The sequence below is a fragment of the Bombina bombina genome, chromosome 3, assembly GCF_027579735.1.
Source record: "Bombina bombina isolate aBomBom1 chromosome 3, aBomBom1.pri, whole genome shotgun sequence".
Taxonomy (NCBI): domain Eukaryota; kingdom Metazoa; phylum Chordata; class Amphibia; order Anura; family Bombinatoridae; genus Bombina; species Bombina bombina.
Window position 1 is genome coordinate 830290611 of NC_069501.1, and position 16039 is coordinate 830306649.

At 38.2% G+C, this 16039-nt stretch overlaps 1 protein-coding gene across 1 annotated transcript in view; it reads right to left on the reverse strand.

The window, feature by feature from the left end:
* The window catches only part of MYO16 (myosin XVI), a 944954-nt gene that overhangs the window by 755602 nt on the left and 173313 nt on the right, over positions 1-16039 (reverse strand). Inside the window, exon 8 of the mRNA XM_053707787.1 lies at positions 13432-13579. Coding sequence (XP_053563762.1) covers positions 13432-13579 — 148 coding nt within the window. The remainder of the gene's footprint in view (positions 1-13431; positions 13580-16039) is intronic.

The window sequence follows — 16039 nt, forward strand, 5'->3', positions numbered from 1 at the left end:
TATTTCATGCCACCATTTCACCGCCAAATGCGATCAAATAAAAAAAAATTGTTCACTTTTTCACACATTTTGTTACAAACTTTAGGTTTCTCACTGAATTTATTTACAAACAGCTCGTGCAATTATGGCACAAATGGTTGTAAATGCTTCTCTGGGATCCCCTTTGTTGAGAAATAGCAGACATACATGGCTTTGGCGTTGCTTTTTGTAATTAGAAGGCCGCTAAATGCCGCTGCGCATCACACGTGTATTATGGCTAGCAGTGAAGGGGTTAATTAGGTAGCATGTAGGGAGCTTGCAGGGTTAATTTTAGCTTTAGTGTAGAGATCAGCCTCCCACCTGACACATTACACCCCCTGATCCCTCCCAAACAGCTCTCTTCCCTCCCCCACCCCACAATTGTCCCCGCCATGTTAAGTACTGGCAGAAAGTCTGCCAGTACTAAAAAAAAAAGCTATCCTTGATAAAAAATAAATTAAAAAAAGGCATATTTACATATGCTGCTCTGGAGGATCCCCCCTTAGCCCCCAACCTCCCTGATACCCCCCAAACAGCTCTTTACCCATCCCCCTCTAACTTATTAGTAGCCATCTTTGGTACTGGCAGCTGTCTGCCAGTACCCAGTTTATAGTAAAACATGTTTTATTATTTTTTTTTAAATAATTTTCTGTAGTGTAGCTTGCCCCCCCCAAAAGACTAACCCACCACCCCTCCCAGATCTCTCAGATCTACATATATTTAAATATATTTGGCAATCACTGCCACTTTTCTCCCATCATTTTTCTGTAGTGTAGCGATTGCCACCCGCTTCCTACCCCCGCGTGCGCACCCTCGTGCACGCGCGCGCACCCGTGCGCGCACCCGGCGTTCCCGCCCATGATCCCGCCCCCCTCCACATCATACGGCCCATCGATGGCCGCCCACCCACCTCCCAGACTGGCTCCCACCCACCAACGAAACCGGCCATCGATGTCCGGTACAAAGAGGGCCACAGAGTGGGTCTCTCTGCATCGGATGGCCAAGGGGGGTTATTGCAGGATGCCTCGATGTTGAGGCATCACTGCAATAACCGGAAAGCAGCTGGAAGCGAGCAGGATCGCTTCCAGCTGCTTTCCAGACCAAGGACGTACGCCACACGTCCTCGGTCATTAAAGGGACACTCAGGTTAAATTAAATTTTCATGATTCAGATACAGCATGTCATTTTAAACAACTTTCCAATTTACTTCCATTAAAAAAAATGTGCACAGTCTTTTATATTTACAATTTTTGAGTCACCAGATCCTACTGAGCATGTGCAAGAATTCACAGACTATACGTATATGCATTTGTGATTGGCTGATTGCTATCACATGGTACAAGGGGTGTGGAAATATACATAACTTTGAAATTTGTTATAAAAAAATCTACTACTCATTTGAAGTTCAGACTAAGTACTATTTCATTGCCTTGTTATCTTGCATGTGTTGATTATACAAATTTAATGTGTTGACTGGTCCTTTAACCGTATTTTTTTTGAGGACGTGTGGCGTACGTCCTTGGTCGTTAAGGGGTTAAATAGCCCCATTGTTTTCTATGGGGGAATCGTGCACGAGCACATTTTTGAAGCTGGCCGCGTCCGTAAGCACCGCTGGTATTGAGAGTTGAAGTTGCGGTAAATATGCTATACGCTCCTTTTTTGGAGCCTAACGCAGCCATTCTGTGAACTCTAAATACCAGCTGTATTTAAAAGGTGCGGCCAGAAAAAAGCTAACGCACCCCTTTGGCCGCGTACTCTAAATCTAGGCGTAAGTATTTATTTTAACCAGGTACAATAGCTATTAAATAGTTAAGAACTAATTAATAGCTAAAATCGTTAAAATAATTACAAATTTACCTGTAAAATAAATCCTAACCTAAATTACAATTAAACCTAACAATACACTATCAATAAATAAATTAAATAAAATACCTACAATTACCTACAATTAAACCTAACACTACACTATCAATAAATTAATTAAATACAATATCTACAAATAACTACAATTAAGTAAACTAACTAAAGTACAAAAAATAAAAAAGAACTAAGTTACAAAAAATAAAAAAATATTTACAAACATTAGAAAAATATTACAACAATTTTAAACTAATTACATCTACTCTAAGCCCCCTAATAAAATAACAAAGACCCCCAAAATAAAAAAATGCCCTACCCTATTCTAAATTAAAAAAGTTCAAAGCTCTTTTACCTTACCAGCCCTGAACAGGGCCCTTTGCGGGGCATGCCCCAAGAAATTCAGCTCTTTTGCCTGTAAAAAAACACATACAATACCCCCCCCCCAACATTACAACCCACCACCCACATACCCCTAATCTAACCCAAACCCCCCTTAAATAAACCTAACACTAAGCCCCTGAATATCTTCCTACCTTATCTTCACCTCACCGGGTATCACCGATCGGTCCTGGCTCCAAAATCTTCATCCAACCCAAGCGGGGGCTGGCGATCCATAATCCTGCGGCTGAAGAGGTCCAGAAGAGGCTCCAAAGTCTTCATTCCTATCCGGGAAGAAGAGGCGATCCAGACCGGCAACCATCTTGATCCAAGCGGCATCTTCTATCTTCATCCGATGAGGAACGGCTCCATCGTGAAGACCTCCAGCGCGGACTAATCTTCTTCCGACGACGTCCAACTGAAGAATGACGGTTCCTTTAAGGGACGTCATCCAAGATGGCATCCCTCGAATTCCGATTGACTGATAGGATTCTATCAGCCAATCAGAATTAAGGTAGGAAAATTCTGATTGGCTGATGGAATCAGCCAATCAGAATCAAGTTCAATCCGATTGGCTGATCCGATCAGCCAATCAGATTGAGCTCGCATTCTATTGGCTGATCGGAACAGCCAATAGAATGCAAGCTCAATCTGATTGGCTGATCGGTTCAGCCAATCGGATTGAACTTGATTCTGATTGGCTGATTCCATCAGCCAATCACAATATTCCTACCTTAATTCCGATTGGCTGATAGAATTCTATCAGCCAATCGGAATTCGAGGGACGCCATCTTGGATGACGTTATTTAAAGGAACCTTCATTCTTCAGTTGGACGTTGAAGGAAGAGGATGGATCCGCGCCAGAGGTCTTCAAGATCAGCCGCTCGTCATCCGATGGAACAACATAGAAGATGCGGCTTGGATGAAGATGTTTGCCGGTCCGGATGTCCTCTTCTGCCCGGATAGGATGAAGATTTCTTCCCGAAGATGGACTTCTTCATTTGCCGCTTGGATCCAGACTTCAGCCGGAGGATGGACGTCACTCTTCAGCCCCTGCTTGGGCTTGGATGAAGATTTCGGAGGCTCTTCTGGACAGATCGGGATCCGGTGTGGTGAAGACAAGGTAGGGAGATCTTCAGGGGCTTAGTGTTAGGTTTATTTAAGGGGGGTTTGCGTTAGATTAGGGGTATGTGTGTGGTGGGTTCTAATGTTGGGGGGGGGGTATTGTATGTGTTTTTTTACAGGCAAAAGAGCTGAATTTCTTGGGGCATGCCCAGCAAAGGGCCCTGTTCAGGGCTGGTAAGGTAAAAGAGCTTTGAACTTTTTTAATTTAGAATAGGGTAGGGCATTTTTTTAGTTTGGGGGGTCTTTGTAATTTTATTAGGGGGCTTAGAGTAGGTGTAATTAGTTTAAAATTGTTGTAATATTTTTCTAATGTTTGTAAATATTTTATTATTTTTTGTAACTTAGTTCTTTTTTATTTTTTGTACTTTAGTTAGTTTATTTAATTGTAGTTATTTGTAGGTATTGTATTTAAATAATTTATTGATAGTGTAGTGTTAGGTTTAATTGTAGGTAATTGTAGGTATTTTATTTAATTTATTTATTGATAGTGTAGTGTTAGGTTTAATTGTAACTTAGGTTAGGATTTATTTTACAGGTAATTTTGTAATTATTTTAACTATTTTAGCTATTAAATAGTTCTTAACTATTTATTAGCTATTCTACCTGGTTAAAATAAATACAAAGTTACCTGTAAAATAAATATAAATCCTAAAATAGCTATAATATAATTATAATTTATATTGTAGCTATATTAGGGTTTATTTTACAGGCTTTAGGGGTTAATCCATTTATTACAGTAGCAGCGAGATTCGGTCGGCAGATTAGGGGTTAATAATTGAAGTTAGGTGTCGGCGATGTTAGGGAGGGCAGATTAGGGGTTAATATTATTTATTATAGGGTTATTGAGGCGGGAGTGAGGCGGATTAGGGGTTAATAACTTTATTATAGTAACGGTGCGGTCCGCTCGGCAGATTAGGGGTTAATAAGTGTAGGCAGGTGGAGGCGTTGTTGAGGGGGGCAGATTAGGGGTTAATAAATATAATATAGGGGTCGGCGGTGTTAGGGGCAGCAGATTAGGGGTACATAAGGATAACGTAGGTAGCGGCGCTTTGCGGTCGGCAGATTAGGGGTTAATTATTGTAGGTAGCTGGCGGTGACGTTGTGGGGGGCAGGTTAGGGGTTAATAAATATAGGGGTCGGCGGTGTTAGGGGCAGCATATTAGGCGTACATAAGTATAACGTAGGTGGCGGTCGGCAGATTAGGGGGTTAAAAAAATTTAATTGAGTGGCGGCGATGTGGGGGGACCTCGGTTTAGGGGTACATAGGTAGTTTATGGGTGTTAGTGTACTTTAGAGCACAGTAGTTAAGAGCTTTAGAAACCAGCGTTAGCACAGAAAGCTCTTAACTACTGACTTTTTTCTGCGGCTGGAGTTTTGTCGTTAGATTTCTAACGCTCACTTCAGCCAAGACTCTAAATACCGGAGTTAGAAAGATCCCATTGAAAAGATAGGATACGCAATTGACGTAAGGGGATCTGCGGTATGGAAAAGTCGCGGCTGGAAAGTGAGCGTTAGACCCTTTAATGACTGACTCCAAATACCAGAGGGCGGTAAAAACCAGCGTTAGCAGCCTCTAACGCTGGTTTTGACGGCTACCGCCCAACTCTAAATCTAGGCCTAAGTTTCTAAAAAACGTATCAAAGAAATATCAAATTGTATCACACTAAGCGTATTGCCAACTGCTACATTCACACAACCACCCTCTGGATCCGCCAAACGACGTGTTTTGTCACTGCGCGTGACTTTGTCAGGGCATAGGGCCGTCCCAGCCTTACACTTCTCTTTATATAGCATCCGGTTGCCTTAGTTACCGCTTTGTGTATATGCGGGAGTGTTTAACCGCATTGGTGATCACGGTTATTGTAAGAGAGCAACACTCATCCATGTGTAAATATAGCCACTAGTATTTACAGCTATATGGTAGCTTTAGTTTGATAGTTATCTAACCAGTAGTGCCATCAGCTCCAGGGAACTTCACAGTTAAAGGGACTGTCTAGTCAAAATTTAACTTTCATGATTCAGATAGGACATGCAATTTTAAACAACTTTCCAATTAATTTTATCATCAAATTTGCTTTGTTCCCTTGGTGGTATTTCTTAAAAGCTAAACCTAGGTAGGCTTAAACTGATTTCTAAACCGTTTAAAACAACCTCTTAGCTCAGAGCATTTTGAAAGTTTTTCACAGTTAGACAGTGCAAGTTCATGAGTTTCATATAGATATCATTGTGCTCACTCTCGTGGAGTTATTTAGGAGTCTGCACTGATTGGCTAAACTGTATGTCTGTCAAAAGCACTTAGATAAGGGGGCAGTCTGCAGAGGCTTAGATACAAGATAATCACTGAGGTAAAACATATATTAATATAACTGTGTTGGTTATAGAAAACTGGGGAATGTGTACTAAAGGGATTATCTATCTTTTTAAACACTAACTCTGGTGTAGACTGTCCCTTTAAGATCTAGTTTCAGTTCCCTGTTTAAGATCAATCGATTATCTGTGACACTTTATTCAGATCAACTAATTTATATTGCGGCAATAATAGTATGGGTAAGGACAAAATATATCCACATTCAAATAAGTATGCTTTATACACACATCCGTGTGGGAAAATGAATCAATTACCCATATTTACATATAATTGTCATGCATGAAAAAATGTCGTCAAAAGGGGATAATAAAAATTATGTATTCAATTTGACAGTTTGCTAGCAAAAATGTAGCATATTTTGTTAATTTTAAATTGTTAAAAGTGACACATTCACGATCAACTGAACATTTTAGGAGGAAATTGTGTTTTAGAGAAAACTTTTGAAAGAAATCACTTCATTGAAACCCTTTGGGGAAGCAGACTGTAGCTAATGAATCCATCTGCATTCTTTCTGCAGGGGCATTTTGTTGATATTGGCTTTTCTTTCCTTGAGTTTGAGACGTTCCATGGCGAAAAATTGAATATCATATTTGTGGTCACTCACGGCTAGATTTAGAGTTGGGCGGTAGCCTTCAAAACCAGCGTTAGAGGCTCCTAACTCCGGTTTTTACCGCCCTCTGGTATTTGGAGTCAGTCAGGAAAGGGTCTATAACGCTCACTTTCCAGCCGCAACTTTTCCATACCGCAGATCCCCTTACGTCAATTGCGTATCCTATCTTTTCAATGGGATCTTTCTAACGCCGGTATTTAGAGTCTTGGCTGAAGTGAGCGTTAGAAATCTAACGACAAAACTCCAGCCGCAGAAAAAAGTCAGTAGTTAAGAGCTTTCTGGGCTAACGCCGGTTTATAAAGCTCTTAACTACTGTGCTCTAAAGTACACTAACACCCATAAACTACCTATGTACCCCTAAACCGAGGTCCCCCCACATCGCTGCCACTCTATTAAAAATTTTTAACCCCTAATCTGCCGACCGCACAACGCTGCCACCTAGGTTATCCCTATAAACCCCTAATCTGCTGCCCCTAACACCGCAGACCCCTATATTATATTTATTAACCCCTAATATGCCGCCCCCAACGTCGCCGCTACCTACCTACAATACTTAACCCCTAATCTGCCGACCGGACCGTGCCGCTATTATAATAAAGTTATTAACCCCTAATCCGCCTCACTCCCGCCTCAATAACCCTATAATAAATAGTATTAACCCCTAATCTGCCCTCCCTAACATCACCGACACCTAACTTCAAGTATTAACCCCTAATCTGCCGATCGGAGCTCACCGCTACTCTAATAAATTTTTTAACCCCTAAAGCTAATTCTAACCCTAACACCCCCCTAAATTAAATATAATTTAAATCTAACGAAATAAATTAACTCTTATTAAATAAATTATTCCTATTTAAATCTAAATACTTACCTGTAAAATAAACCCTAATATAGCTACAATATAAATAATAATTATATTGTAGCTATTTTAGGATTAATATTTATTTTACAGGCAACTTTGTATTTATTTTAACCAGGTACAATAGCTATTAAATAGTTAATAACTATTTAATAGTTACCTAGTTAAAATAATTACAAAATTACTTGTAAAATAAATCCTAACCTAAGTTACAATTAAACCTAACACTACACTATCAATAAATTAATTAAATAAAATACCTACACTTATCTACAATTAAACCTAACACTACACTATCAATAAATTAATTAAATAAAATACCTACAAATAAATACAATTAAATAAACTAACTAAAGTACAAAAAATAAAAAAAGCTTCATCGGGATGAAGTCTTCTATCAAGCAGCATCTTCAATCTTCTTTCTTCCGGAGCGGAGCGGAGCCATCTTCTTCCCAGCTGACGCGGATCCATCCTCTTCTAACGACGCCTACTCGCCGAATGACGGTTCCTTTAAATGACGTCATCCAAGATGGCGTCCCTCGAATTCCAATTGGCTGATAGGATTCTATCAGCCAATCGGAATTAAGGTAGGAATATTCTGATTGGCTGAAGGAATCAGCCAATCAGATTCAAGTTCAATCCGATTGGCTGATCCAATCAGCCATTCAGATTGAGCTTGCATTCTATTGGCTGTTCCGATCAGCCAATAGAATGCGAGCTCAATCTGATTGGATGATTGGATCAGCCAATCGGATTGAACTTGAATCTGATTGGCTGATTCCATCAGCCAATCAGAATATTCCTACCTTAATTCAGATTGGCTGATAGAATCCTATCAGCCAATCGGAATTCGAGGGATGCCATCTTGGATGACATCATTTAAAGGAACCGTCATTCGGCGAGTAGGCGTCGTTAGAAGAGGATGGATCCGCGTCGGCTGGGAAGAAGATGGCTCTGCTCCGCTCCGGAAGAAAGAAGATTGAAGATGCTGCTTGATAGAAGACTTCATCCCGATGATGGACTTCCAACTTCAGCCCGATGATGGATTTCTTCAGCCGCCACTTGGATCCAGACTTCAGCCCGAGGATGGATGTCACTCTTCAGCCCCCCGCTTGGGCTTGGATCAAGACATCTGAGGCTCTTCTGGACAGATCGGGACCCGGTGAGGTGAAGACAAGGTAGGGAGATCTTCAGGGGCTTAGTGTTAGGTTTATTTAAGGGTGTTTTTGGTTAGATTAGGGGTATGTGGGTGGTGGGTTGTAATGTTGGGGGGGGGTATTGTATGTGTTTTTTTTCCATGCAAAAGAGCTGAATTCTTTGGGGCATGCCCCGCAAAGGGCCCTTTTCAGGGCTGGTAAGGTAAAAGAGCTTTGAACTTTTTTAATTTAGAATAGGGTAGGGCATTTTTTTATTTTGGGGGTCTTTGTTATTTTATTAGGGGGCTTAGAGTAGGTGTAATTAGTTTAAAATTGTTGTAATATTTTTCTAATGTTTGTAAATATTTTTTTATTTTTTGTAACTTAGTTCTTTTTTATTTTTTGTACTTTAGTTAGTTTATTTAATTGTATTTAATTGTAGGTATTTTATTTAATTAATTTATTGATAGTGTAGTGTTAGGTTTAATTGTAGATAATTGTAGGTATTTTATTTAATTCATTTATTGATAGGGTTTAATTGTAACTTAGGTTAGGATTTATTTTACAGGTAATTTTGTAATTATTTTAACTATTTTAGCTATTAAATAGTTCTTAACTATTTAATAGCTATTGTACCTGGTTAAAATAAATACAAAGTTGCCTGTAAAATAAATATTAATCCTAAAATAGCTATAATATAATTATAATTTATATTTGAGCTATATTAGGGTTTATTTTACAGGTAAGTATTTAGCTTTAAATAGGAATAATTTATTTAATAGGATATATTTCGTTAGATTTAAATTATATTTAACTTAGGGGGGTGTTAGGGTTAGACTTAGCTTTAGGGGTTAATCCATTTATTACAGTAGCGGCGAGATTCAGTCGGCAGATTAGGGGTTAATAATTGAAGTTAGGTGACGGCGATGTTAGGGATGGCAGATTAGGGGTTAATACTATTTATTATAGGGTTATTGAGGCGGGAGTGAGGCGGATTTGGGGTTAATAACTTTATTATAGTAGCGGTGAGGTGCGGTCGGCAGATTAGGGATTAATAATTGAAGTTAGGTGTCGGCGATGTTAGGGAGGGCAGATTAGGGGTTAATACTATTTATTATAGGGTTATTGAGGCGGGAGTGAGGCGGATTAGGGGTTAATAACTTTATTATAGCAGCGGTGAGGTGCGGTCGGCAGATTAGGGGTTAATTATTGTAGGTAGCTGGCGGCTACGTTGTGGGGGGCAGATTAGGGGTTAATAAATATAATATAGGGGTCGGCGGTGTTAGGGGCAGCAGATTAGGGGTACATAGGTATAATGTAGGTAGCGGCGGTATACGGAGCGGCAGATTAGGGGTTAATAATAATATGCAGGGGTCAGCGATAGCGGGGGCGACAGATTAGAGGTTAATAAGTGTAAGGTTAGGGGTGTTTAGACTCGGGGTTCATGTTAGGGTGTTAGGTGCAGACTTAGGAAGTGTTTCCCCATAGGAAACAATGTAGCTGCGTTAGGAGCCGAACGCTGCTTTTTTGCAGGTGTTAGGTTTTTTTTCCAGCTCAAACAGCCCCATTGTTTCCTATGGGGGAATCGTGCACGAGCACCTTTTTGAAGCTGGCCGCGTCCGTAAGCAACGCTGGTATCTAGAGTTGCAGTGGCGGTAAATATGCTATACGCTCCCTTTTTGGAGCCTAACGCAGCCATTCTGTGAACTCTAAATACCAGCGGTATTTAAAAGGTGTGGGAGAAAAAAAGCATGCGTAGCTAACGCACCCCTTTGGCCGCAGAACTCTAAATCTAGCCTTCAGTATGCTATTCATGTGTTGTGCAATGGGCACATTTCGATTCCATTTTAAGCCCCCTATATGTTCCAGCACTCTCATTCTCAGTTCTCTTAATGTTACCCCTACATAAATAAGGGGACATTTGCAAATTGCAAATAGACTACCTTATCAGATCTACAGTTCAGGAAGTCTGTTATCTCGTAACCTCTTATTTGTTTTGGGTGAATAAAGAACTTTTTAGGAGCCATATGTTTGCATGCTTGACAGCGGCAACAATTGAAAAAAGGTCTTGGTTTCTCTCAGCCATGTTCTAGGTTGTGTTTTAGAGAAGTGACTGCTCGTTAAAATTTCTTTCAGATTCAGTTATCTCCTATTAGTGATCATTGGTCTATCTGTAATGGCATCTTTAAGATTTGCATCATCTTGTAACACATGCCAGTGTTTCTGGAAAATGTTACAGATCATATTATTCTTATCTTCAAAGGTCCCTATGATTGTGATCTCTTTTTTTGTTCACTTTCATTGTTGGTTACGTTCCGATCCGATAGTAATGTCTGTCTATCTGATGCTTTTGCTCTCTGATAAGCTTTTTTTAGACACCTATTTGGGTAACCCCTTTCTCTAAACCTCTCCTTAGTTATTTTGCCTCATTTTTAAAATCTTCTTTAGTGCTACAATTTCGCCTAGCCTGTAAATACTGACCGGTAGGAATCCCCATTTTTTTACTTTTTGGGTGAAAACTGTCCCATTGTAGGAGACTGTTGATGTATCCTTACGATACAGTATTTAATGACCCATCATTCTGTTTACAAATCAAAAGATCCAGAAAGGAAATACACCTGTCTTCAATTGTACATGTGTTTCGCATCCCATAGCTATTACTATTAAGCCAGGTCATAAAGTCAGTAAAATCGCCCATTGTGCCAGTCCAGAGGATTAGCACATTGTCAATATAGTGAATGTATAGATCCATGAATTTCATAAATGGATTAACATCTTGGTTTAGAATGCTGGTGGATTCTATCCACCCCAAGAACTAATTGGCATATGTCGGTGCACAGCATGTGCCCATTGCTGTGCCCTGTTTTTGTAAATATACCTCATTGTTGAACAGAAAATAATTGTGCCTTAGCACAAAATCCAGTAAGTCCACAATGAACTCATCTTCTACATTGCCTGTTGGATTTACATTCTTTTGAAAGTATTTTATAGCTTCCATTCCCAGTGTATGAGAGATGTTTGAGTATAGGCTTTCTATGTGTATACAGGCTAGCAAAGTTTTTTCTTGTACACAAATGTTCTCTAGGCATTTTAACAAATCCTTAGTGTCTTGGACGTAGGAGGTGAGTGTACACACAAAATATATATATGTTTGTGTATGTCAATACCTGTGTGTATATATGTGTCTATACGCATAGATATGCATGTATATACATATATAAATATATATAAATACATATACTGTATATATATATAGATATATATATATATAGATATAGATATAGATACATACATACACATATATATATATATATATATATATATATATATATATATATATATATATATATATATATATATATATATATATATAGAGAGAGAGAGAGAGAGAGAGAGAGAGAGAGAGAGAGAGAGAGAGAGAACCAGGATGAGCACTCTCACTTCATACTTCAGCAGCCAGGGTGCTAGTGGGTAATAGGTATATGTGGCAAACAACTTGCACTCACTGGACTTTTTTCAAAACACCAAAATTTAATGTGACGTTTTGGAGATAGAGTATCCCCTTCCTCAGACAGTGTGTATATATATATATATATATATATATATATATATATATATATATATATATATATATATATATATATATATATATTACAATATAGCCCTTTCCATTCAAACACCTTGTCACATACCTATTAACCCCTATATAATTTTTTTATTAATATTTATAATAATATTTTTTATCAGATAGTGTATATATTTTTATTTAATGTATGTTGTATTTGGTGTACTTTTTAATTTAACTTTTACGCTAGGTCTTCAGTCACACAAACCCGACGCTCACTAAATTGGTTTGCGCATGAGCAAATGTGTTTACTTTCAACTTGTAATATGCAAGCATGGTCGCAATATTGCTTGTAATTTGCCCCTTTGTATTTCCTTTAAGAAATCTTCTTCACAGTATTTTGAATTTTTTAGTAAACAAAAAATATCAAAGTTTTAAAAGAAAATTACAAACGTTCTAAAAAGCTTTCATGCAAAATTAGAAACTTATATGCATTAATAACAAAATGTTACGTGTATATGTTTTAAACAAAAATTTAAAAAAAAATTAGTTTTCATGTGACTAAAATTTTCTAATATCACTGCTCATTTGGTCCACCCCTACTGTATCAATAAAATCAATAGAACATACCTTTAAATGATTCTCCAAATATATTCTGTATATTCTGAGACATCTGTGTGGTTTACTCACTTATTAACATAAACTTATTTAAAAAAAAATCATGACTATGGTCAGGTTTCAGGCAGTTTCTTCTAATATCTCTATAGTGTATACTTCTCTAACATATATTCAGTCCTTTAACTATTTTATGTTGCAGCAGAATAAGACTTGGTTGTGGTTTCTTTACTTGCTCAATCCACACATCATTTGTAAACTCTAAACTTTCTAATGTGATTTCACATAGCATCTAATTCTATATATCTTTGCCAGGTGACCCTAAATGCTATTGGTCTATTCATACAAACTGAGCTCTGAGCCCTAAGTCTTGATTACTGTTGAAAATGCCTTTAACACTTCATTTTTGACAATATATTTTCCTTTAATCTCTTTATCTCTAAGACTTTAGCCAACATCTTCCATTTTAACTTTAAATAATTATAGAAAATGTGTTTGTCTGTATCACAATACACAACACAGTTTCTAATTAATGTATTATTAATTTTCCTGTTCTTACTCACCACTCTTCATCCAGGAATACCTCTACCAATCCTGTATTTTGATTTCTATTTTCAAAAACGTGAGTTTAGCAGATGAAAATTCAATAATAATTTGCCCTTTTAGGAATATATTCCCTCACTCTTTTTATTGCATTACAAATTGTACTATCAGCTCTTTTACAGAGTTATAGTTCTCTACATAATATTAATGCACCATTCATTGATAAGACATAGAGAGATGAACAGTGCAATAGAGAAATAGATTTTAAATAATAATGAAAAACAGACATATTTTAAAATGTTTTTTAGCTAAATAAAACTAAAAATATAATACATTTAAAACCTTTTAACTTACAGTTTATTTGCAGATACAGGAAGATCATTTAAGATCTCTTCATACGATTCTTCTTGAAAAACAGCACCTGAAATGTTTTTTGCTCTTTCTTCGTACATCGCTTCAGCTTTTAGTAACATATCTTGAATTAATTCTGTTGCAGCAATATCTATAATCAAAAATAAACATAATTAAAAATACTGAAATTACAAAATTATGAAAATTTATAAAAAAAAAAAATGAAAATTATAAATATGATGCAAGACCTTTATATAGCTTCATCACAAGTACACAAAGTGAGGAACATGAGATCTGCACTGAAGAGAGTACATTCACATTTTAGAAACTAAGGGCTAGATTACAAGTGGAGCGCTAAATTAAACGTGGCTGGTTATTGCAACCACAAGCTTGTGGTTACAATTAGCGCTTATAAAATTAACCAGATATCAGAGTTCTGGTTAATTTTATAAATGCGCCTCAAATGCCCCCAAAACACTGTGTGATAGCAGTATATTTATTTTTTAATAAAATAACTGCGCTCAGCATTATTTTGGGACTAAAGTTGGCAGGACTGGGGTGTTAGAAAAGAAATGGCACTGAAAAGTGCCTTATATTGCGGTCTATGATAACTGTGTGTTCCCAGTAAATATACATGTATATGCTTATTATAAACATATATATTTATGTGCTAATATGTGTATATATACATATTAACACATAAATATATATGTATATTAGCACAAATACACAAAAAATTATTTGCGCTATATCTGACACAGAAATATCAAAGTGTAACAAACATATGTGGAGAAAAATAAAGATAAAATAGGTTGAAAATACGTGAGGGTGCTAAAACAGCTGAAGACATCAAAAACTACTCATGGGTGTTATAAAAATTTATTTAAAAAATTATATATATGTTCACTCTAACAACTCAATATAAAAATGGGACGTCTCTCTTAATTATTGGTAAAATCTGTTCAGAGGCATGTATATAAGTACAGAGTACCCAATGGATATAAAATGACTATACAATGTTAACTAGACCTGACGATACAATGTTAACTAAATCAATCCTGAATACAAAGTATTATAAAATAAACAATGGAAACTAATGTGCCATACAGTTCTTTGAATTGCGTAGTATACACAATACTTTGAAAGTGCTGAATACGAATGTCTCATTAAACCATAGTCTGGTAAAATCTTAGTTTAGCGTTCTAAATGATTTTCTCAGCCATATTTCATTATTTTCCTACAAAAATTGGCGTGGGGGTTCAGATGAGGGCTACCAACAATGCTGCAATGTTTGTGTCTCCAGGAACAAAAAGGGGAGCCCTATTTTGGGGTGTAAAATCCCTGTTTTCCCCATAGACTTTCCACAGCCAGCCAGCTCTGCTCACCTACATGGATACATTGTATCAAACCCTCAGCCTACAGGTTTTTATACATTTGTAACTGTTTACTGTACACAGACACTTAAAGCAGCCTCGTCAGTAACAACTGTACAAACTGCAGAGGAAATAATGTTCACACAGCCTTAAAGGGCAGGATATCACCTGGTCACACTGTCTTAAAGGGACAGACAAAAAAAACACACAGCCTTGAAAGGGTCAACTAGCACAACACGCACACAGTCTTATAGGGACAGATTGCAGTAATGTTTATACAGCGCAACCTTAAAGGGCAGCTCGACACCTGCGCACAGAGCCTTAAAGGGACATATCACCGTAATGTACACGCAGCGCAACCTTAAAGAGCAGCTTGACACCTGCGCACAGAGCCTTAAATGGAAAGATCACCGTAATGTGGATGCAGCGCAACCTTAAAGGGTAGCTCGACACCTGCGCAAAGAGCCTTAAAAGGACAGATCACCATAATGTGCATGCAGCGCAACCTTAAAGGGCAGCTCGACACCTGCGCACAGAGCCTTAAAGGGACAGATTACCGCAATGTGCACCCAGCGCAACCTTAAAGGGCAGCTCGACACCTGCGCACAGAGTCTTAAAGGGACAGATCACTGCAATGTGCACGCAGCGTAACCTTAAAGGGCAGCTCGGCACCTGCTCATAGTCTTAAAGGGGCAAGCACACACAACCTTTTAGTGAGTTTACACGCACAGTTTTAAAGGGAGCGATAGTATGCATCCCCATGTGATGCACGCAGCCTTAAAGGGATGCTCTGTCTTAATGGGACAGTGGCACATGCACGCACACAAACACACAGAGCACTCTCAGCCTTTAAAAGGACAACTTGCACCACACGCATACAGCCTAAAAGGGACAGATCACCATAATATTCACGCAGCGCAACCTTAAAGGGCAGCTCGGCACCTGCGCACAAAGTCTTTAAGGTACAGGCACACACAACCTTTAGTGGTTAAACGCAGACAGTTTTAAAGAGAGCGATAGTATGCATCCACATGCAAAGCACAGCCTTAAAGGGACACTCTGTCTTAAAGGGACATGGGCATGTGCACAGCCTTTAAAAGGACAACTTGCACCATAACCACACAGTGTTAACCGAACAGCTCACACCATGCACACCTAGCGCAACCTTAAAGGGCAGCTCACCGCCTGCTCACACAGTCTTAAAAGGGCAGGCACACACAACTTTTAGTGGGTAAAGT